Raw genomic sequence first — 24,498 nt, 5'->3', positions numbered from 1 at the left:
AACTGATCATAAGGACATTTATTAAAATGTGATGCCAAATTTTCCCAAGTATAAAATCTTCTCACCTTTATCTTTTTGAATGTCTCACAAATGTAGAAGCAAGGACAGTGCAAGTAAACACAATAGCATATTAGGAAATAACCCTGTTCCTCCAGTCTTTGCTACTGTGGCCCGAGAAATAATTAACTTCAGATTTCAGATGCACAGCAGCACATCTGATAAGAGTAGCTATCTCTAAACAAACAAAACTCAACAAATATATTGCATTGGTGCCCGATTAATAGGTTAAGCAATGGAATCTCTCATTAGAAAGATCACAAAAGTTACAGGAAAGCCAGTTTGTCTATACTAAGAATTGTTATAAATTGCTGAACCTGCTGAAGGGCACTGTGTAATCACTTTTCAGACAAATATTATTTTGATAGGAGGGAACTTTTAAGAGAACTCCCTGTTGAACAGCAGTCTGCTGTGATCACTCAACCTCTTATGACAACAGAATGCATAGTGTCAAAACTAGGTGAATAAGCTTGTGTGTGTTTGTTTTCCAAAATGGGGAAAGGAAAAAAAGCAGCATAGATGCTCCAACTCCACCTCTCAAACCAATGCAGCCATACATGACAGAACTGATATATTAATAAAAATGGCTGAGATTTCTATAGAACATATGTAAAAACAAAATGTGCAAATGTCCAACAACCACCACCAACAAAATGGGAACACAATCTCTCAGACAGGATGCTTTCTCAGGAAATTCTTCCTCTACCTAAATCCCTGGGCTTGGCAAATCAAAAGTAAGGGTAACAATGAAGATGGAAAATGAGCAGATGGTCTAAGATTCCTCTGCAATTTGAAGCAAGGAATTGATAGCAGCATCCTTGTTCCCTCTCTGGGCCTCTAGCACTGAACGGATTACTTCTCTGTCCATGTTGGGGAACATGTCCTGGATAGATTTTAAATCCTCTTCATTACATACATGCTGAGGGTTGACAGCGGGAGGTGGAACTGCCACAGGTACCATGCCTGGGTTACAAACGGTAGGCATTCCTGGAAAATAGAGAGAGACAGTTGAGGAAGACTGGCAAGTATTTTTTTAAAATGATGAAATAGCTTTCAAATACCATCAAACTCATGGAGTTAAAGCACAGTTAAGACAGAGATAGGGAACCAGTGGCATTTCAGATGCTGTTCAAGTCCCAGTCAGCAGCATCAATGACCAGAGATGATGGAAATTACAGTTCAACAACATCAGGAGGACCAAACATTCCCCATCCCTAGGTTAATATGACTCTTAGGCCTAACTTTCCACAAGTTCAAAGTGTTTAGTGGGTAAAATCTTCCTGTTTAGTAATGGTATTATGTTCTAGATGTAAAATCACAGACAAACAAACGCAAGAATGAACTATTTTAATTAAAGAGGCCCTTTGCTATTTTGGAAAATTAGCTATTTACAAGACTGGAAATTGCCAAGCACCTAAAAACTGGCTACTAATGCCAAAAATCTGAAAAGCCTGGTTAGTCCCATGCAGTCCTTGTGCTTAAACAGAAAATACTGCCTCCTAAATATTTCATGCTGGATCCTATTAATACAATTCCTGCCCCTAACCTTAAGTTTAGATAGTGAACAGGATTTTGCTATAAAAAGGTAACCTTGAACCACAGATAAATGCATCCGTATCAGCCACAATTTGCACTACTGGAGAAGTAATAATGATATTGAAGACACAAGATGTTAATGATTCCACTAGCTGATATTGTTAGCAAGAGGTGTTCCTACCATCTTGACGTTACAGCCAGTAAAAGCAAAAATCAGAACAAATGTTTTTGATTGGAAATCAAATGTATAAATTAATTGATTTGTTTTTAGTCACTATATAGAGTAGGTGATAACTCCATCGTTGACAAAATGCAATATAACTATCAGGACTGTGAGAAGAGGACATTGCGAAAACTATTTGGGAGAAGCTGTTGAAGTATAATATAATATTCAAATTAGCTGCAATCCAGACTGCCAAAAGTCCATGCTGAATTCTTCAGATTATTCTGTGACCTCATCCAAAGTTGCACAAGCCTGTAGATCAGCAGTGAGGAATCCGTGGCCTGCAGGCCTAGGCTACATATATGACATCAAGTGTGGGTCAGGAAGACACAGTTAGGCAAAAATGGTTTTTTGCAAGTGCTAACCATTATGGGTTCGCCAGAGCTTCTGTATACATCATTATGCAAGGCACAATGACCCATTGATCCTCCCCACTTCTGTGCACAGTTATGCAAGTACCAACAATCAGCAGTTCCTCAAAGGGGTGCGTCAACAGCATTATGCAAAAATGTATCACCTGACATTAAGTGATTGACAAGTGGGTAAGCTCGTCTCTCATACTTTGCCCATGGTGGGTAGGGGAAATAAGGAGCTTTGGCTGCCAGCTGGCTCCAGTTTCCCAACCCAGCTCTAAATAGTTGTATACTCTTGTCTGGCACAACTCAGCTCTTAAGAATACACTTGTGTGAGTCTAAAAGCTTTCTTCTATTATTTAAGACATTTGATTAAGCTAATAATAGTAGTGTACCAGAATTTGTTGTGATTTTCATTCTGTGCAAGAAACAAAGCTCCTAATAATCTGACAATCAATGTTGCCAATTAAAATAAAAGTAACATTAAAATTACTTTCTTATCACAAGACAGACAGTTCAATTATTTATGAAATAACCTACCTGAATTAAAACTGATCAACACTAGTACTGAATAATACGTATTTCAATGTACACAGAGTTGTTCATGGGATGTTATTTCCTACTTACAAAGGATGTATTTCAAATTTTATGAAACAGGTTTGGTCTCAATGCACCAGCATGGCTGCAGCAAGAAGCATTCAGGCATAAGCACTGGCATTTAATAAAACATAAATGCAAAAATGGCAATGTGTTTGATAATGCACACTGGCTATTTACAAACAAGCAATGAAAACTGACTTGAAAATAAATGTATTCAAGTTGTACAGAAAATACTGCAGAATTGAAAACAAAATTCTAGTACAGTCAAGTGCCTTCATATCCCAGTACCCTAACCCCCTCAAAATTTCCTAAGGAAAAGTCAAAGCTATCAATGTTTATCAGTGGAACACATTCAAATGTCACGAACAGGAGGGGTGGAATCTAACTTTCATGAGCATCTCTGTATCTTACTTAAAATGCTGCTCCATACTTTCTTTATCTTTTAGAGACTTTCTTCTGTCAATACCTATGATGGAGGTCAGAAATAATTCCGGGACAGATAAAAATGCTAACAGTTGCATTATATCCCCCAACTCCACCCTGTGCCTGCTCCAAATTCTGGACATTGAACATTTTACTAAATGAGAAAAGAGACACTTGACTGGACATTTTTATACTGCAGTTAACAGTGAGGATGTCACAATACGCCTTCTGATTTCAAGTCATACGGTGTTGCACTATGGGCCACAACATTTTACAAAGGAGAAAGGGGGAATGCAGCCTAAGTAGCTTTCATTCCTCCCCCCCCCCTTTTTACGGCAACATGACAAATAGGACTTGCAAATCACTGCTGCAATAAGCCAGATAGTTACTGGAGCTTAGGAACTCCTCAGAGGCAATTGACAAGTCCCATATTACAGTCAGTGTTGGGTAGCCCTGATGAAATTGACTTCAAAGTAGTTATTTTTAAAGAAGCAAATTAGCAGGTTCCATCCCTGCCCACAAGTTGATAATAAACTAATCTGTCACTGAAGAATATTGACCAAGTGTGTACGTTCCAGATCACAGTCAAATGGGCATTAAGTACCCAGTAGCAGTTTTGTGAGTGCAATCTGTCTTTAGGCGGCTTGGAAAAGTCAGGTTGATAACACTGCAAAACTGATCTTATCTGTGGAGCAACTGATCAAAAGCAAAGATGAAAGCAGATGATTTAAAATCTAATAGGCAAGCAAATTAATGACAAGATGGTTTACTGGAGAACCCAATGGGATATGATTTTTGCCCTTCCACAGCTTTACAACTTTTAATTTTAAGATTGTTTGGTGTTGTAGCACAACCACCATCCTCCTCAGCACAGAAATCCAGAACCAAGGTAAAATGGTTGAAAATGGAAACCATTAAGCTTGGGCATTAAATTGGCCATGCTCTCACTTGAACTAGGCCCAGATTTAGCATAGGAGCAATGTAAGAAATTCATGGTTACTTTGACAACTCTGTGCCAATGCCATGCCTGCTCAGGAAAAGCCTTTTCTGCAACCGAAACAGAAGTTATCTTTGAAAACAGCATAGGGCAGGTCCTGAACATAGAACGTGTACTGAAACATATAAAAATGGTACAGACTAGTGGAAGACAAGGTACTATTTGACACTCCTTTCTTTTGTTATTATGTTCAAAAGGAACTAAGACATGCTAGAGGTACCACCTCTTAGTTCACAAAGTCCTTTCTCCAGCCCAGAGTAGGAAAATGAACATTCAGGCACTAGCCCTCCTTTCAAAGAGTGACTACAAGCATGGAAAAGCTACTTTAATTTATTTCAAGGATTATTTGTACTGTGTGTCCTCTGACAGCAGCTATCTCTTCCCTAAGGTAGAAACAATTCTGCTAGGTTCATCCCTTTCCTACTCAAAAGTGCACAAGTTCAGACTCCTTCAAATTCACAAGACAAGTGATAAATAACTTTTAAACTTTGGAGCCTTATTGCAAATGCAAGCAATTTCTTTTATTAAAAATAAGTGAAGTCATACAAATTTCCAGGGGGAGGTCTGTCAGGGGATGGAGTGATAAATGAGTATGGAAAAAGTGACAACACAAAACTTAATGCTAATATATATATTAATGTCATCAAGAACACTAATGGAAAGTTTGGAGAGAAACTTCTGCCAACTTTAAGATAAATAAACCTACTATTTGTAATAACAAAATTTGTTATTGTATGAAGAACTACCTTCCATTTTTCTAACACATTTTTGTTTCCCACTGAAATCACATAGGATAAAATAAATAATTCTGAAATTGGTGTATTGTGACATCCACCTGCAATTTCTTGTATTGCAACATATTGCATACAAATAAAAAGCAGTTTGCATGATCTCATGCATAATTCTTGTTCCTGTTGAATGGGATGCAAAAAGAATTAAGAAGACTTACCCAGAGCCAAGTATTCAAGCCCTGAGGACAGGTGAAAGTGTGGGAAAGGAATAAAACATGGAAAACAGGCATTATTCTACTTAATGCTAGGAAATTTCCTCCAAGGAGACTGAATTCGGACATACTACAGATTTTAGATGCCAGGATTTTGCCTGCTGTTTCAAACAGCAACATGCAATTCTATGGATATTTTCACTAACACATCTAGTGATCTACACTTACCCCATGTCATTACATCCTATGAAATGATTAAGTAATGTCCACCATTTCCATTTTATTGACACCATACTGTCCCAAATTGTCTATTTCTCTTCTTGCCCATATCATCAGAGTTCCTGTCGTCCTAGTTCCTGCCACACATAAGCACACTTCTTTACATCTAGCCACCCTTATATTTCACGTGGTAAAAGGAATGGGGGAAGTAAGATTCCAACAATGCCAAACATGAAGAATAAGTTTCATAATTCAAGTTGATTACTTTGATGGGTGGGTAGAGATCAAAAAAATAATTCCAGTTTATAAAATTTGTTAGAAGAAAACCATTTCTACTATCCAAGAATAAAGACTTCTTAGACTTCCTCCTGTGAATGTGGAAAACCTAACTTCTACAAATAACATAACTAAATACATATTACAATTTAGGTATTGCTGTCTACAGCTGGAAGATCATGATAACACCTGGTGTCCAACCTTTTTACTGCATATGTACTACAGAATTTTAGAAGATGCATTTTATCTAATTAATTGCTGAAACCTTTGAAAATGATGAGTCAATGGGACTGAATAGATGACATTATGTACTTCATCCATCAACAGAGACGGTGGACAACAGGGTATCCTTCACTTCTTTACAAATATTTAATGGCATCACAGGCTGTTTTGCACAGCGCCGTTTCAGTCCATCTCTGTTTACTTTTCCTGCCAAGGTACAACTAATCCTAACCCCTTTGTGCCTATATCCCCCCTGCTAAGTATCTGTTTCCTCAGCATGATAGCATCTTATCCTGTTCCTAGATCACAAACACCCTGTTAATTGATGGCAACTGCAAAGCCACACATTTGCAGTTCACAGCTATGAGTGAAATGTCCCTCATCAGCAAAAGCCTTTGGCTCTCTACAGAATCTGATCTTTAGGTCCAGTCTCTAAGTCTGCAGTCACACAGATCAGTCAGCATCAAGACTGTTTCAAATCAATTTAAGACTTCTCACTCACCACTGGTATCTCTTTCTTCCTTATTTTAGAACCTAAGCCAAACCTCAATCACTCTGCATGCTTTATCTATCACATCTTCCCAGCAATCAAGCAGAGTACCATCCAATCTTGCAATATGGTTTAAGTGACAACTTGTCATAATGGCTGGGGCCAATAGGTGTTGTTGTCTATGGTGTTATATATGGAAGGCATCACACTGTCTACCCATGGTCTAGGTTAAAAGGCTAAATGCTGTGAAAGTGCCAGAAATTTTTACACTTCTCAGTCCTTTCAACAGACCATGCAAAGGCTGAATGAAGTTGTACATCATACTAAGAACTAGACAGCAATGAACCATTCTTCTCAAATATGGACTGCATGATTCTGATACATACTACATTATTCGCTGTAATAAGACACCCAGAGGAGGAATATCACCAATGCATAAGCTGAATAAAGATTGCAGAGCTATTAACAGGACATCTGGATCTCATTCATAACTGAGGCTTGAAGAAGCACACTACTGAAGCTTTGTAAGTATGATAAAATACATGCTACTGGCAATGTAATATTTATTCATTCACTGCAGAAACACTCCATGCACATATGCAAGACAATGTACATACCCTGCTCTTCAATTCATCAAAATATAGGGTAACTGAGTTTTGCAATACTACAAAGTTATGCCTTTGTTTTTACAATACTGCAAGTTGCTAAGTAGAAGTAAGAGGGAGACATTCTCTATCACATCTGGCAGATTGAATAATTTGGGTTTACAGCAGTCAAATTCAAACGACCAGTTTGTTTTTGAAAGTAAGATTTATTATTGAAGGGGTTCTAAAGACTGGGTAGAATATGCCATAGATATTTAAAGGCTTGAAGCCAATTGTTCAGTATTTAAAAACTTTTTAAACAAAATATTTATTAGTTGCTGGAGCTAAGGCCTTCATTTAAGAACAAGTACAATGAAAACGGCATTTCCTTCTAGAGATCAATAAAAAAGATTTTCCTAATTAATTGCTCCACAATGGACTAATCATTTTAATGACCAGAGACGATACCCAATGTTAGTCATACTCAAGAGTAGCTCCACTGAAATACATGGACAAGTCATTTAAGGCTAATGATTTCAATGGGTCAAGTTTGTGTATTACCAGCATTGAGTGCCACCCCATATTTTTAAGTGAAAAGTGAAACTATGAATGAAAGATATCCACCAGTTAAAAGCAATGTGATGTATCTGATTAGTAATGAAGCCAGAGATGACTTAACTTCTTCAGCTAGGGTTGTTCAGTCTTCCCACCCCTGCCCCCAAATTGCTTAGTGGGATAAAGGAGCAAGGGCCCAACACAGCCCATGGGCCATTTCCTTCCCTGGTTTAAGTGAATTTAAAAGGCATTTTGCTAAAGGAACCAACAAAAAAATGAATGCTATGGTATGAAATATTCAAAGTGTTTTATTCCATCATAATATATAGACATATAACCATGCAAATACACAGGTAGATTACAGTGTAGCATAGCATCAAACTGACAGTCTTAGAGACTGTCTAGCACCTTAGAGCAGGCATCCCAAACTTGGCTCTCCAGCTGTTTCGGGACTACAACTCCCATCATCCCTAGCTAACAGGACCAGTGGTCAGGGATGATGGGAGTTGTAGTCCCAAAACAGCTGGAGGGCTGAGTTTGGGGATGCCTGCCTTAGAGACTAACATATGTACTGTCACATAAGCTTCAATTGTGACAATATCCCTGATAAACTAAAAGTGATCAGCAAATTTGAAATTATTTCATAGCACAGGTGCTAGGCTAGCATAGCTAGAAAGATAGCATGACTGATTTAAATTGATCACTATTACCGTGTACAGTAAGCTCACAACTCACATGTATTTATCTTGTGTGCATTCACTTGATACTTAAAAAAAGTAGAAAGGGGGCAGAAAGGCGGTAGGCAGAGAGGCTATAAAGTCTCAACTATCAGAAGTTTGGTAAATGTTTGAATATACAAATCATGCCCAACAAAAACATTTTAGGAAAAAATGATGAAATATGCACTTCAGTCTGATCCTTAGTCACAAATTTTTGTCGAACATCATCATATTGGTGCGACATGTCATAAAGCTTCAGCCTTTGAAGAAGCTGACATCTTGCCATCCCAACTCCATAATGGATACTGAGTTGAAAATTTGTTTTTATAGAAGGCTAAATATTCTTATGTACAGTAGCACCAGAAAACAGGGAATGCAAGATAAGGAGAGATTTACAGGGAGAAATAATTTTTGAAGAGCAATAGGAGAAAACTCACTATGGAGGTACAAGTCCAAATGGCATGGCAAGAACTTTGGTGCACGAGGGATAGGAGAGCTTGTGTTCACACAGCTTTCCTGTACCCTAAACACAGCCCACTACTTCCTCATAATTTTAAATACTAGGAAAATCAATAGACCAGAAGGCAAGCTGCTGGTTTAATCCATTTTACTCCTGGAGTTGTTCTCACTGTTGATCACCAACCATGTATATGTGCAGATATGGAGCAATGCAGATAAACATCCATTCTTTCACATAAAGAGGAAATAAATGTTTTATACATTTCTAAACTTGTTCCAGTCAAAGGAGAGGGAGAGGATGTGAAACTTTTCATGAATACAAGCCAACAGGAGGCCTGTGACATTCACATAAAAATTATACATGCTTCTAACACAGCAGTACTTATTGCACTGAAAACAGATTATTTTGGCTTTTACTTGATACTGTTTGAAGCACTACATAAACCTGTATAAGTAGTCTGGCCAAAAATAGTGTGTACCACATACTGGGCCAATTCAGATACTATGGTAGACCAGAGGTGGGGGGAACCTCTGGCTGCTGGGCCTACATAGGCCAGGATGGGTCCAACTTGGACAGCAATGCCACCCCCCACAAACCACACTAGGTGTGGGCAGGTACAGCCATGGCAGCAAAGGACCAATCAAGAGCTCCCAAGTAATCCTCTGCAAGCAGGGCTCCTTGTCAGTGCTGATCACCTAATCTGAGTCAACAGGGAGCCCTGCTGGGCTTGGTTGCACTAGGGAGTGAGGGGGCTCTTTTTCTCTGCTTAGAGGAAGCAGATTGAATTCAAAGTATTTCCTCCAAACAGAACATTTTTATCTCTGCAGATTATTCATCTGGAGGATGCAGTATGCATCCAAACAACTTCCCTTAAACAGACTTCAGAGGCGTTACCTGTAACCGCTGATCAGCTAGCTGATGGTGGTTACAGCAAGAACCGTATATACTTGAGTATAAGCCGACTTTTCAGTACATTTATAATGCTGAAAAAGCCCCCCTTGGCTTATACTCAAGTGAGGGTCCTTTCAGGTTGCTCCTTCCTCCTCCTCCGCCTTTGCTGCTATTGGCAGCGGTGGAGGAGGAACGAGCAGCCCGAAATCAGCCCTTTCGGGCTGCTTGTTCTTCCTCCGCTGCTGCTGCTGCTGCCACCAGGTTTGTGGTGTGCTGAACCGGCTTATACTTGAGTCAATAAGTTTTCCCAGCTTTTTGTGGTGAAATTAGGTGCCTCGGCTTATATTTGGGTTGGCTTATACTTAAGTATATATGGTACTTTAGATTAAATGTAGATTCCTGTGTTCTCTGATGCCAAACAACTGTTGCTAATTTTAGCTATGGTTAGTGGAAACAAGTCAACTTCAAACCCCAGTTAATGAAGCTGGCTTGTTACCACTAACCATAACTAAGATTAACCACAGATTGGGTCTCGACAACACACTAAACTGTGGTTCATTAAAAAAGAGAATTTGAAGTGTTGTTTTTTTTTAATCTCTTCTCAGTCATTGCCTGGGGTGGGTGGGTTGTAAACCCAAGGCTCACTAAGGCTTGTTCAAAATGTAGCCACGCTGACAGCTGTATAAATACTTCAGTTCTGTGAAAATCTGTAAACAGCTTGAGCATGCAAGTGCCTTATTAGTCTCCAAATTACAGTTTCATACTGAATGTTTGATTTTAAATGGTGGGTACTTCAAAGAACAGAGCTTGTCTCTGCCTCTGGTTTTAAATTAGCAATTTCCAAGAGACTTGTTTTTCAAAGCTCAAATTAAAAAGAAAAAGGAGTAACATACCTGCTATAGGCACATATCCAACTCCTTGCTGATACACTGTGGGCATCAGGACCACTGGCTGAGGCTGCATCATCATGGCAGCTGGTAAGGACTGGATATCAAAAGACAGCAAAACTAATGAGTATTTGAAAATTATTCTAGGAACAAAACAAAGCAGCAAGAAAATGCACAAAAACCACTTAAGTCCTGCCATACAAAGGCTAGGAAGCAACATTTTGGCACAAGTCAGTAAATGCCAACACATCCCAGGAAAATTAAATGAGTTCCATTGAATTAAAAGACATTTCAAAGGAACTATAATAACCTATAAATAGAGAGTTCCATCTGCTCAAATCAAGTTATGCTTTTATGATAAATTGCAGGCAGTTTAGGCACTGTTTCACTCAGAGTACAATACTGAGCTTCAGAATAATTTCTGTGGCCCGGATCTGGAAATGTGAAAGTAGAAGAAATTCTGCTAGTGCTGATGCTTTGTGAATTGGTGTACAAGAGCTAACAGAAGACACTGTGCTACATTATGCAAGTACTTGCACAATGAATTGCACGGACAAACCACTTCTGGATAAAACCCTGCTTTTTGTACACTGTTACTTCTCACAATGTGAGAAACTGGAGTAAGCTTCATTTACAAATTTTCCTGTAGAAAAATATCATTCCCCAGTTTAGAAACAAAACATGAAGACCATCAGCAAAATTCTCGTCAGTGCCATTCATCATTAATAATTGTTCTCTCTCATAAAAAAAATTACCTTATATATTCATATTCCCAAAGGTTTATCCATAACACACACAGTATTTTAGTAGGACACAATGGGTCATTCTATATCAAGTGATCCAACTTTTTTACCTCATATCATCCAATTTTCTTAATATTTTGTACACTTGTTGAATGATCAAAACTAAGTTTAAATATCAATTTTTTTATCTCGTCCCATTTTCACGTTATGAGGGTTTGAAATTTCTGAAAAATTGCAATTGTTTTGGTTTTGCTGGACTACACAAAAACCTTAAAGACTCAGCCCAGGTTTGAGATACATCAAAACTAAAAACACCAATCTCTTCAGAACTACATGGGCTTTAATATGATATGTTACATTTGCTCTGCATTTCAAATGTAAGTTACAAAATTTCCAAAAGTGATTTAAAAAATTAATATGATTCAAAATTTTCAGGTAATTTGGAGATTTTGTGGGAGATTCTGTTAATCTTGGCTTTCAATACGCAGTTCTGTTAATTCTGATACACCTTTACATGTTATCTACTCACTTCTCTATTCTCTTCATGTATCAAACAGACTTTGAGTAGTTCAATATAGCAAGTTTCAGAAGTTCACTGCCTCGGGTTCCAACAAAGCCTCTTTCCGCCCCATTTCGTCAGCAAACTCATTGCCTCCTGCACTAAAGCAACTATTGTCAATTAACTTACTGTATAAGACATGACCAGATTAATCATTCCTTCTTTGTCATCTCCTTGCCTTCCACTCAGGCTATACCATTCATCTTCTACCTTTCCTTGTTTCAGTGATTCAGGAATAGTAACGTGCGTCCAAGCAATGCGATCATCCATTGAAAATGCTCGCTGAAAGATACATATTTAGGTAATTATGAGGAGAAGAATTTAAAGGGACAGAAATGTAAGTGTCACTATCAGTTTTAAAATTTTGCTATTTCACATTAAAGTTAAAATAATTGTGCTTTCAATGGAATCAAGTTCTCATCTGTTCTTCAAAAGTAGGCTAATTGTCCTTCCTAATCCACTCATAAGGAGAAACACCATGGTTCATGGATAACTTGGAGCACTAAGATTAACAGAAAAATAAACACAAGAACTGGAAAGTAACATTTCTTCAAACCTAGTGGATTTAATATAAAATTAAAGGGATCAATTCAAGTTATTATTGAGCAGATAGGCCTAGGTCCATCAGCACAAGCATTTTTGCTTGTTTGATGAAACAATCTGCCCTCTCTCCACCAGTGTGCTGTTCTAGGGATTCTCCCAAGTCAATTTGGGGCAGGGAGGCAGGGGGAAAGCCCTGTTGCACCAGCAGAAATCCTTCTGTGGTTTTCCGCTGACAGGATTAGTTAGCTGAATTTGGCCCAAAGACTCTTACCAGTGCCAAACTTTTTCTGTTGTCATTATAAGTTAAAGAGACAAACAGGAACTGAACAAGGAGATTTTAAAATGGTGTGGAATTCCAAGCGTTGTATCCAATGATTACAAAGCAAAAAGCAACTACTCCCCTTCCCCCTCTTACTATAGCTTTGTGCAACACCGTTCACAAATGTTTAGTAGTTCTGCCAACTTTCGAGAGTGGTTTTTGGGGAGGTACAGGGAGAAGAAGGATAAGGGAAAATATTGGATGTGTGAATTGCCATAGGCTTTTTCAACCACTGGCTGCAACCTCAAGATTTTGTTTTAGAAACATTACAATAATGCACATAGATGGCTACTTAAAGCCTCTAAAGAAGAGTGGGAACAGGTCAGATCAAATTATGGCCAACCCCCTGTAGACCACATTTGACAGATGGACAGAGCTACAGAGGAATACAGTCATACCTCATGTTACGTTTGCTTCAGGTTGCGTGTTTTCAAGTTGTGTCCTGGTGCGGCCCGGAAGTACCGAAAAGGGTTACTTCCAGGTTTCGCCGCTCGTGCATGCACAGACACGCAAAATGACGTCACATGCATGCAAAGAAGCGGTGAATCGCAACCCGCGTGTGCGCAAACATGGGTTGCGTTCCTTTCAGGTTGCAAAGGGGGCTCTAGAACGGATCCCGTTCGCAACCAGAGGTACCACTGTAATCAAAAAACCACTCTATGGCTCTTGGTTGTTTCTTTGCAGTTCCAGATTTCTGTCCCACTCAAAGTCAACGATGTCAGGTGAGTGACATACAAACAAACAAATTTCTTTCCAGTAGCACCTTAAAGACCAACTAAGTTAGTTCTTGGTATGAGCTTTCGTGTGCATGCACACGAAAGCTCATACCAAGAACTAACTTAGTTGGTCTTTAAGGTGCTACTGGAAAGAAATTTGTTTGTTTGTTTGTTTTGAGTATGGCAGACCAACACGGCTACCTTTCTGTAGGTGAGTGACATGTGTGTGTGGTGTGACCAAGGGAGAACAGCCTTGTGGGGCTACACTGGAAGGCGAGACAAGCCTAACTTGGCAAGAGGCTTCTCACCCATGCTCTAAAGTAAATAAACCTAATTCATGCAAGTGAAACATTGCCTTGGAGAATTACCAGCATGAGAACTAGGAGCTACCTAGTTTGGGAGAAAAAGGTAACTGCCAGATGGATGCATGAACTGATTTTTATGTTTAAGAAAACATTATATTTTTGCACTGATAATATGAAGTGTTTGCATTTATAGCGAAAGGGAAATAATTTCTGTGAGAGTTGCTATCTGGAGCTAATTTTGGGAGGCACAGGAGGCTGCATGGGGGAATTGGAATTGGAAGCAATTGCCTGCCCTCCTTTCCCCATTAGCAGAGGCACTGAAGAGATCAAAAGCCCTTCCATAAGCACAACGATACAGATTTCATAGTGTTTTGCCAATTTTGCTTAAGGAAGCAGACAAAGGTTCTGTATTTTTTTAGGCTCAGCTCTCAATACAGACTACCTAGGATAAAGGGCAGAAAACAAAAATGACCGTAGAGGCCCAAAGAGAATGTTCTCAATTAGTATGAACTGAAACTTCATACTAATTGTGCCCCCCAAATATCCCTCCTCCCCTAAGCCAACCTCTTTACAAATCAGGGTGTTTTTTAACGCTCTTACCTCGTCAAAGATTTCCAGATAGAAAGAATCCACTCCAGGTGGAACAGTGCACTGAATAACTTTGTTCCATCGGGGATTCTTGGCTCCATTGTGAGCTGTGGGAGTTTCATAGACAGCATAGCCAAGTCGTATTCTGCAGTATGGATCCATGCGTGTCATGCCATAGTTTTTTGCCAATTTTGCCTAAGGAAGTAGACAAAGGAAATTAATAATGTTGTTATTAGCTTTCCATGCACCTTCCTAGACTGAAGTGTCTACATTTTTTAGTTGCAATCAGCATATTAATGGTGATATCAACCACTGAGAAGTAAAATTTTGTAAACAGAGTAGATTTGAATAAAGATTCAAATTAAGGCATTCTGCTCAATGAGTTACAATGCCTCAATTCAAATGAAATCTGCAATGATTCCATTTAAATACACTCTGCCCACAACACTACAGATCTACTTTGTCCAAGTAGAAATGCTAGCCATAATAAAAAGATGTTCATATTGATTTATTTGTACAAGTTTAGTTTAGGGCTTTTTTGTAATCTGTTAGCAACTGATTTACGTGTTCATAGGGTTTATTTGCTGTCTGCATTCATTTTCAAGGTATATATAGACAAAAATAGCATAACCTTAGATAATGAAACTCCAAAATGTTTGAAGTTTTTTCATTTAAATATTTTCCAGCTACATTGAACCAGTTATTCCAAAATCACCACAGAGCTACTAAAACTTTTCATGTTCTAAATAAGCACTTCAAAACCACCACAAAAATGTTAAATGTCTGAAGTTAGATGATGAAAAACCTACTGATGGAGAGCACATGTTCTCTCAGTTCCTATATACTGCCTTCACAGTAGATGCTGATGAGCGGTTTCATAGGAAGATTACACTAATATGCACTGAAATCATGCAATTCTGAACATAAATAGCAAGTGAAACCTGTATGCAGTTAGTTGTACCCTGCAAGATCAATGCAAACTGCTTATTAGCCAGGAACCAGTGATACTCTTTTTAAAGCTACTGTCAGCGTCTGTGCATAATAACTATGACAACACTGTATTTAGCAGTACATCCCAGGAATCTACAAAATGTAAACATGTGCCACATCTAACATGTACATTTCAAAATACCTGCACTACAGTGATGCTCAGTCTCCCAACAGTACCCATTGCTCCTCCGTACTGTAATTGTTGAGCTGCTTGAGCATCCAATTGGATCTGTTGCTGTTGCTGAGTTGGGGTGATGCGAAGGAAATCTTGAGGAAGTTCACCAATATACACCTGTACAAGAAACACATAAACCAAAAATATAATCCTCTTTGTTCCACCCTGCAATCTCCTATTTGGTCCTTTTAAATATATTTCACTCACAACTTGCTAGTATCCCCCTATCTACTTTGTAACCCCACTTCAACATAAGCTGCCAAGAAGAACTGGGTGCATTATGAGACACGTACAACTAATGCAAAACTGACTCTTTTAGACATCTGAAATGGAAATCCTTAATAATAAATATTGTGAAAATTGACACCACTATGATTAGGACTCCCAAGCCCCAGGTAAAAAAGGACATCAATGAAACAGGGAAATACCTGATTTGAGAATTTGAAGAGCTAAAGCAGGGTTGAGCTTTTTGGGCAAGATCACATATTTGATATTTTCGAACTATTTTTAAAGGAAATCGGCAAAAATGACTCGCTGACATGGGTTGCCACACAACTGGATTTTCCTGGACATGTTGCTGATTTCCACCCGGACACTGCTTCCGACTGTAGTATTCCGGGTATGTCCAGGAAAGTCTGGACGTATAGCAACCTTAACTGCTAAAGATAAAGTTTAGTTGATTTTATTATTTATCTAACCGTGGCTAGTGACTGTTAGCTATCTCCAGTACTTTTTTTCTTAAAAAATGTTTAAGGGTACTCTCATTTTCCTACTCATATTGAAATACTGCCCCTCAATGAGGCCAAACGTAGATTCACAAAATGTTTAGGGGTATGCGTACCCCTGCGTACTCCCAGAAGAAAAAGCACTGGCTATGCCTCTTTAGGATTGGAAGAAAGAAAAATGAGATGAATTTTTATAAGTCATCCAATAAAAAACCCAGATACAAAATTTTGTGGAGTATTTGAGGAGATTTCACCCCTCCCATACCCAAGAATCTCATGATGATCTCTGCTGATTCTCCAGAGAGGAGGAGGCGTGTTCTGCTCTCTACTTATTCTGCTCCAGCACCACATCAAAGAGTCAGTCAGTCAGTCAGTGTGTCGGGGAGAGAGAGAGACTAAGTGTTAGAGATCGTGTGTATAGATAAGGTTGCTGCTAAGAGCAGCTGCAGACACTCAGTGCAGTGCAGCATTCTTTATGCTTAGACCTCATTTAGCTCTGTATATAGTTTGTATGATAGTTGTAGATAGGATAAAGAAGTTATTCTACAGAGCTGCTCTCCAAGTCGTTTATACTCTGCTGTACTCTGCTATACTCTGCTGTGCGACGACTGTCTTCTTGTGGGAGTGAATCCGGTGCTCACAACTCTAAGCTGTGAGTCCACAGCACTTTGACCTGTTCCTGTGCAGAAGGTGGTCTCTGGAAGTGCTACCCAGCTCGCCTGGCCCAGTCGGGGCTGAAGTGTATGAGTCCAGTTGGTGACACTGGCTCAAGGGCGATGCTGACAGTATTTTCTAACAAAGTGCGCCTACAATGTAGCTTGGGTCTCAAAAAAAGGTACATGTGTTTTGCGACAGGAGCAGAGTACTATAATCTGCTTGTTTCAACAAGTTTGCTCTTTTTACCCCAACATGGTAAACAGAAACTAAGAAAGTAATGTAAGAAAACTTTAGGGGGTATTTTTCTACCCCAAGCCAAATTCAAATGCTTCTTGAGGCAGTAAAATGTCCCCAAAATAAAGCTATGTGTGGTATATTTCAAAAGAAAAGTAGCTACCTACTTCTCTGGGTCAGTTCTCCCATTTGTAATATTCAGTTGGTTTACTTGGTACTGTAGGGTTTTTTTTGCCCCAACCATTTTCATTTATTTATAGAAAGGAATCTGTAAATGGTAAGTGGCTGCAATTTGGGGACAGTGTTTACTATGGGGGGGGGGGAAATACAGTGAAGGATTACAGTATATGTTTACTTTTGTGAAAATTATGCAAACAAATGTGCACCAGAATTTCAACCACTTTTTTCATATGAAACTTTAGTCTGCAATACTGCTCATTGGCATACCAACATTTATGAAATTCAAGATTCTGATTACAGAGTAAATTTAGAAACAAGGGTTGAAGTAGCCACATGAGCAAGATTCTTACATAAAGGAAAGGTAGAAAACTGTGCTTATTTAATATTCCACAATGCAAAGAGTTCTAAAACTGTAGATCACAGGTAAAGCCTACTTTAACACGCTACCAGTCTTTTGCTATACTAAATGAGGTAACATGTTAGGGATTCTAACAAAAGACAATCGTAACAGGCAAGCTCAACAACCTTCGGTGCCCTGGTTTTTACTTTCTGAAATATGGCAACCCTACCCTAGAATTCTCAACTCAAATACATGTCTTCATAAATAGCATAGTTTCCAGGGATATATAGGCCTTGGGCTACAGTTTTTTAATATGGCAGAGAGCTACTCATGTTCTCCAAGATAACATCTTTGAAGTGTAGGAGTTAACACAAAATTTAATTAGCAGAAGCAGCAGCTCCTGCTTCTGCCTCCGGACCACAGCAAAATTAAATGCAGCTGGTAGGAGCTGAAATGCATTGAAGAAGTTTCAAGAGGAGGAATACTGCTGTCCTACAAAGACTAGTTTAGGGCTCCTTCAAGAGTATCAAGAATATCACAGCTAAGCATGAAAAACCCCCAAGTAACATACAAAGACATCTCAATATGTTGTGGATTCTGTAATGGAAAAAGTATTCTTGCCTTTAAAAGGAAACATTTTTGCAAGTGATTTTCCTCAACTTCCCCCTGGCAGCTAACATTGACACTATGACCAACTATATCACTAGCAGCATAGTATTGAATTCCTCATCCATTACTAGTATGCCTTTCATTGTCCCTAGAAAAGTGTCTGAAAAACTAAAGTTTATCTGAACATATGTATTTTTTAATCCAGAGAATTCCCAGAGCAACTCATTTACAAAACCAGTTAAAATTTGCAAGCAGTAAAATCAGTTTAGAACACAATAACAAAATAAGACATAATGCAAGAACTGCAAACATCATAACCAGGAAAGGAGTTTTTCCTGTGCTAAATAAACCTTCACCAAGGACAAAATCAAATGTCAGGACAGCACTACTGAAATGGCCATATCTCCAGTCACCATCTCTCTTACCTATGGTATCCAGAGAAGAGCCTCCAAGACAGATCTTAATGCATGGGGAGGCTTGTGGGGGGGAGGGGGGATTGGTACTTAAGATATCCAGGCCTCAAGGTCCTTGGGCTTTAAAAGTTAAAATCACCACTTTGAATCATTCTTGGAAACAGACCACTGACAAATTGTCCTGCATTAACTCCGTATCACTCTTTACTGCCTGCCAAACAGCTGGATCTAGAACATCTTGTTTTCTGATGATTCTGCTAAAGAAGAATACTGTCCTACAATATGCAAATGCTTCAGACTAGAAACTAATGTTAAGAATAAAGATGAAGAAAAATGTCTATCAATTTAAAATAAAATGAACATTTATTTTTAAAAACATATTGTAAAGTTGTGTAAGGAAAGACCTATTCTGGTTACAAACTTGTAAAATAAGACAGTCTTATCTTAGTTACACAGTATACCAAAATTATCACCTTAAGTTATATAAATAACAAGTCCAAATTGCTCTATATGATCATTTGCTCTGCAGAAAAGTCTACTTTAAAAACACTTTCATCCTTTGTTTCATGTTACTCACCTCTCAGTTCAGTTTCAGAGAGAGGACAGAAGTAACTTGTAAAACCTCTGTACAATACTGCACAGACATTTAAGCAGTATGCAGGAGGGAAACTTGTATTTATGCTTGAGAACCAGAATGAAATGCACACTCAATTGGTTTTACACACAAGGCAGAAAAACAAATTATAGGTCACAACTATCACAGAATCTTAGAGTTGGAAGGGACATCAAGGGACATCTAGTTCAACCCCCTGCAATGCAGGAATCTCAGCTAAAGCATCCATGACAGATGGCCATCCAATCTCTGTTTAAAAACCTCCAAGGAAGGAGAGTCCACCACCTCTTGTGGGAGTCTGTTCCACCGATGAACAGCTCTTAGTGTCAGAAAGTTTTTCAGAATGTTTAGTCAGAATCTCCTTTCATGCAACTTGAAGCCATTGGTTCGAGTCCTACCTTCCTGAGCAGGAGAAAACAAGCATGATCCCCCTTCATGTGACAGCCCTTAAGCTATTTAAACATGGCTATCATATCTCCTCTTAGTCTCCTCTTTTTCAGGCTAAACATACCCAGCTCCTTCAAGTGTTCCTCATAAGGTTTAGTTTCCAGACCCTTGATCATCTTGGTTGCCCTCGTCTGTACATGTTCCAGCTTGTCAACATCCTTCTTAAATTGTGGTGCCCAGAACTGGACACAGTATTCCAAGTGTGGTCTGACTAAGGCAGAATGCAGTGGTACTATTACTTCCCTTGATCTGGACACTATACTTCTGTTGATGCAGCCCAGAACAGCATTAGATTTTTTTGCTGCTGCATCACACTATTGACCCATGGTAAGCTTGTGGTCCACCAAGACCCCTAGATCCTTTTCACATGTACTGCTAGTAAGCCAGGTGTCCCCCATCCTATATTAGTGCATCTGGTTCTTCCGCCCAAAGTTACATCTGTCCCTACTGAAATTCATTTTGCTAGCTTGCGCTCAGTTCTCCAATCTGTTAAGGTCATTTTGAATTCTGATTCTGTCTTCTGCTGCTTTAGCTACCCTTCCCCCCAGTTTAGTGTCATCAGCAAATGACACTAATGACATCAGCAAATGACACCCTCAATTCCTTCATCCAAGTTGAACAACAGACCCAGGACAGAATGCTGCAGCACCCCACTTTTCACTTTTTTCCAGGATGACGAGGAACCATTAATGAGTTCTCTTTGGGTTTGGTCAGTCAACCAGCTATAAATCCACCTAACAGTTACCTTGTTCAACCCACATTTTACCAGCTTCCTCACAAGAATATCATGGGGGACTTTTTCAAAAGCCTTACTGAAATCAAGATACACTATGTCCACAGCATTTCTCTGATCCACCAAGTTTTTAATTACATCAAAAAATGGTAATACCAATGGTGTTACCCCCGTCCAGCAGTCCAAATAGTCTTTAACACACACACTGATTTTCCTAATAAGCAAAAACAAGCTAGCCAACTTAAGAAATTGGCTTCTACATAAGATTCATAGACTAGATGCTGTTTGTCAAAAACTGTGGTTTGGAAGTTGTACCACAAAAGTCTATCAAAGTTAAGATTCTTCAATATTGACAATGTATAACATAATTAATTTACAATTATGAAAAATACAATGGAAAAAGTAAAGATCCATATTAAAAGGGGGGGGACCCTATCAAAAATCAGGAATCCAACAAAAGGCCCCAAAAGTACACAGTGCTATAGAGTTGGTACAGTACACTGGGTAAGAGACAAAGGGTGGAAACCAATATTGTGCCAGCAAAATGTTGGTTGGGGGGTTGCTGACGGCTGCAGGGTGAAGAAGTTTGTACGAGCTTAAGTCCATTCTGGAAGCAGGACACCACAACTGCATAGCTCCCTGAGCCATGAGTTAACCTTTGGATCAAATTTTACCCCTGCAATTACTTTTAGGCAAGTCACTATCTCTCGATCTCTGTTCCTTACCTGCAAGCTTGGGGTGATACTAACTTATATTATAGGATAAATAAAGTAAGTGGAGTGTTGTCAACATTATGTAACTGGTTTAAGGTTCGCTTCTTTCTTTTACTGCTCTCTTAATGTTGTTCTGTGATTTATAATGTTTTTTAAACTGTAAATAGCTTTGAAGTCACTTGTGACATGAAGTGGTATATAAGCGTATTTTTAATGATAATAATGGGCTACTGTTAAAGTGCACAAAATCTGAACATCACAATATCTTTGATTATAACCAAAACTGAATCTTCTGAATTTGACAACTGATATAGGATACAACTTAGGAGAATCCTTTATTTATTTATTTATTTATAAAACTTTCACTTGTTTTTGCATAACACTAAAGAAACATGATATTTGAACACAGTAAGATCATTCAAGACAACAACAACAGCTTGGATCCTAAACAGCCTAATGTTAAGTTAATTGAAGGAGGCTGCTGAAGTAGGGGGAAATTGTCCAAAATCAGGCAGACTTCTATCTGATTTGGACCATCCTTCCTGAATAGCACCTCTTCAGCCCCAACCATCATTACCCAGATGGCTGCCCAGGTTAGGGATGGGGGTAGGATAGAACAGGTAGGAAAATATGCTTCTGTAAAGTTGCTTTAGTTAACTTGTATTATGATCCAAACTATTTTCATACTGATTGTTTGTGCACACATTCAAAACCGGATCTATGATGCACAAAAGAAGTCCTCTTCTGTACACTACAACTCTTTCCTTATTATCTCAAAACCACCCTATTCTGTATTTTGAGAGGGTTCTGTTTATTGGATTGAGTGCCCCAACTGCATTGCTAGTATTATGTAAAATATAAATCCTATTAATACTTATTGAATGTGCCTGTAACACAGACTACTAATACATCCCCCGAGCCACATACCTCTACTATTTTCTAAACTTACAATTTACTTATTATCCTAAAAAGCTGAGTGCCTTCTCACTCCACTAGCTGAACACAAGAGCACAGCAGGATATTTTTTTGAAGTTCTAAATACGAGCAATGAACTTTGTTTTTAAAGAGCTTTCAAGCCAAGTTTTTTTCTAAGCTCCAACTGAAGCATGCATACATGCTTAAAAAAACAAAACACCAAACAGTAACTTCAACCAAAAAGCAGCAGGGATTATACAGAGTGTACCTGTCTAGCAACGCACAGAGATAAAAACTAGAAAAGCAGACTTTACAAGTCTTTTCAGTTTAAGCCTCCATAAATCTACTCCCCAGGCGAAACTGTCCCTGTCCCTCTGGCACAGCAGGGCGCACAGCAGCAGAGAGATTCCCCAGAGTTCTCTGAAAATTGCAGAGAACTGAAAGCAGCACCTTATATCAAGGTGGGCAGAAGATAGATGAGGCTCTATTACCTAACATGTGGGTGACTGACTGGCAGCGTAAGTATAAAAGCTTAATCTCCCATCACTTTAAACAACTGCAACAAAAAAGGAACCCCCTTAAATTTGTTTGCTGAAGTGAAGAAATCTTGGGCAAGGAGGAGGAAAAACTAGGAATGGATTTTTATGTGTAATGGCTCAGTTCTGCTACTAAAAACAACTTCCTTGATTGAGAATGGGCTTCGATACACTCTAGCTCAGTTCTAAGTGTATGTCCCCCACCCTGCCACAAATCTGCACCCGGCTCCAGTTGGTGAATGTAGGGTTCTGAGTAGACATTTATAGATTAGTACTAAGGCTCCAAACCTGCAGTCTACGTTGGATGTCTCCAATCTCATACTTTAAATGCATGAGGGAACTATGTTTTTTTCAAAGCTATGTTACTTGAGTTGTAAAAATAGCATTTGTGCTGTCATTTACATGAAAGGCATTTCCCTCACCTATTAGTTAGAACTAGAAACATCTTGTATGTATTTCCATCTCTTACGTTTGTTGAACTGGGTTATCTGTAATACATGTAATTGTTAGATTGTTAATGAAGCCACAAAGTACAAGTATTTATTTTAAGAACAGTTTAGAAAGGCACGTAAAGGAGTATATCCATCTCAAAATCTGTTTGGTATGCTAATTAGAGCCAGTTCATGAGAACCGCAAAGCTCAACTATTTATTCACTCACAGCTGCAGAGAAGTGCAAACATAGTCTTGTTATTTAAACGTACTGTACAAGATTTTTAAAAATCTTTTGACCATATTATTTCTTCTAAAATAAGCCTTTTTATGGGTAGTTTTGCACTGCCAACCCCCACATACTTTTTGAAATAAGCTAAAATCCACATGAAATAGTATAGTGTCATTACAGATAAGCAAACTGATCTCAAAGAATTCTGAACTCCCACACAATGCATTTCCAAAGCAGACTGTCCTTGCCTAGCAATGGGGAAAAGTATCATTACAGTAGAGGAAAAATGGTTGTCGGATTAACTGCATTTGAAGGCAATATACCTTCAAAGGCCATATTGGCTGTGGGTCTTGGGGGACCTGCTCCCTGCCTTGCAGGCCTCTTCTGCCAAGCCTAGGAGGGTATGGCCCAGACTAACTGCAGTACAAAAGCTGAGACACCTGAATGGGCTCTTGGGTTGGGTATTGCTTAGTGGGTCTTGTTGTTATTATTATTGCTCAAGTTGTTTTAAATGGTTTTCAACTACTTTTTAACTTGGTTTAAATTTGGGGTTTTGTTGCTTTTAACTGAAAGACATGGGATGTGCCTGGGAAGAGATTAGTTGGGAAGAATGGGGCGGGGGGGCAATCACAGTGGTTCAGGGTAGGGGTTGTGGGAGACAGGACAGGCTAGGTAATAGACACGTGGCAGTTAGTGACTGTGCCATGTGCCAGTCCCCTCTTCTAACCAGGGGAGTTGTCCTCTCAGTCAGTCCTCGGGGCTGCAGCTGCTGTTGCTGAATGCCAGGTCAACTGAGTAAGATCTCATTTATACATGATTTGACTGTGGATGAGGAGGCTGATCTGGTCTGTATGACTGTGACCTGCGTGGGTGAGCAGAGTTGAGTTGGTCTCATGCAGCTGTGCCCACCTGGATAGTCAGTGCAGCATCAGGGCAGACTTGAGGGTTGAGGAGGGGGAGCTGCTGTGGTCTATTCCACTTGTCCGGAACGCCTACATTCCATGGCTTTTTATATGTGTTTGTGGGAAGGGGAGTTCTTGGTTTTGTTTTTGTTTTAATATGTTTCTGGTATTCTCATTTTTTTGATTTTCTGTTGTGAACTGCCCTGGGATCTTCAGATGAAGGGCAGTATACAAATTGAATAAATAATAACCACAACAATAAAACAAAATGAGAAAAACTAAGAGTTAACATGAAGTGAAATGCTACACTTGCACAGGAATACCATTTGAATGAATGAATACCTTGTATTGACATTGTTATTTCCTTGAAGGTGGCAGTTGCTAAAGCACCATCACTGGCGGCTGCATGTACAGCTATGAGAAGGTACCAGCTAAGGCAAACAGCA

The 24,498-nt window shown here is 39.0% G+C and overlaps 1 protein-coding gene across 3 annotated transcripts in view; it reads right to left on the bottom strand.

The window, feature by feature from the left end:
• Positions 1-736: 736 nt before the first annotated feature.
• The window catches only part of TOLLIP (toll interacting protein), a 31,044-nt gene continuing 7,282 nt past the window's right edge, over positions 737-24,498 (bottom strand). For 2 of the 3 annotated variants that reach the window (XM_053394441.1, XM_053394457.1), the window contains exons 2-7: positions 15,341-15,490; positions 14,221-14,403; positions 11,867-12,019; positions 10,442-10,532; positions 5,139-5,159; positions 737-1,044 (exon numbers count right to left, since the gene is read on the bottom strand). In XM_053394441.1, coding sequence (XP_053250416.1) covers positions 830-1,044; positions 5,139-5,159; positions 10,442-10,532; positions 11,867-12,019; positions 14,221-14,403; positions 15,341-15,490 — 813 coding nt within the window. In that variant the 3' untranslated portion in view covers positions 737-829. The remainder of the gene's footprint in view (positions 1,045-5,138; positions 5,160-10,441; positions 10,533-11,866; positions 12,020-14,220; positions 14,404-15,340; positions 15,491-24,498) is intronic. The other variant, XM_053394449.1, reaches the window with a different exon arrangement.

The sequence above is a fragment of the Podarcis raffonei genome, chromosome 1 (assembly GCF_027172205.1).
Source record: "Podarcis raffonei isolate rPodRaf1 chromosome 1, rPodRaf1.pri, whole genome shotgun sequence".
Taxonomy (NCBI): Eukaryota; Metazoa; Chordata; class Lepidosauria; order Squamata; family Lacertidae; genus Podarcis; species Podarcis raffonei.
The sequence above is the reverse complement of the archived record's forward strand: the minus strand, read 5'-3'. Positions and strand labels throughout refer to the sequence as shown.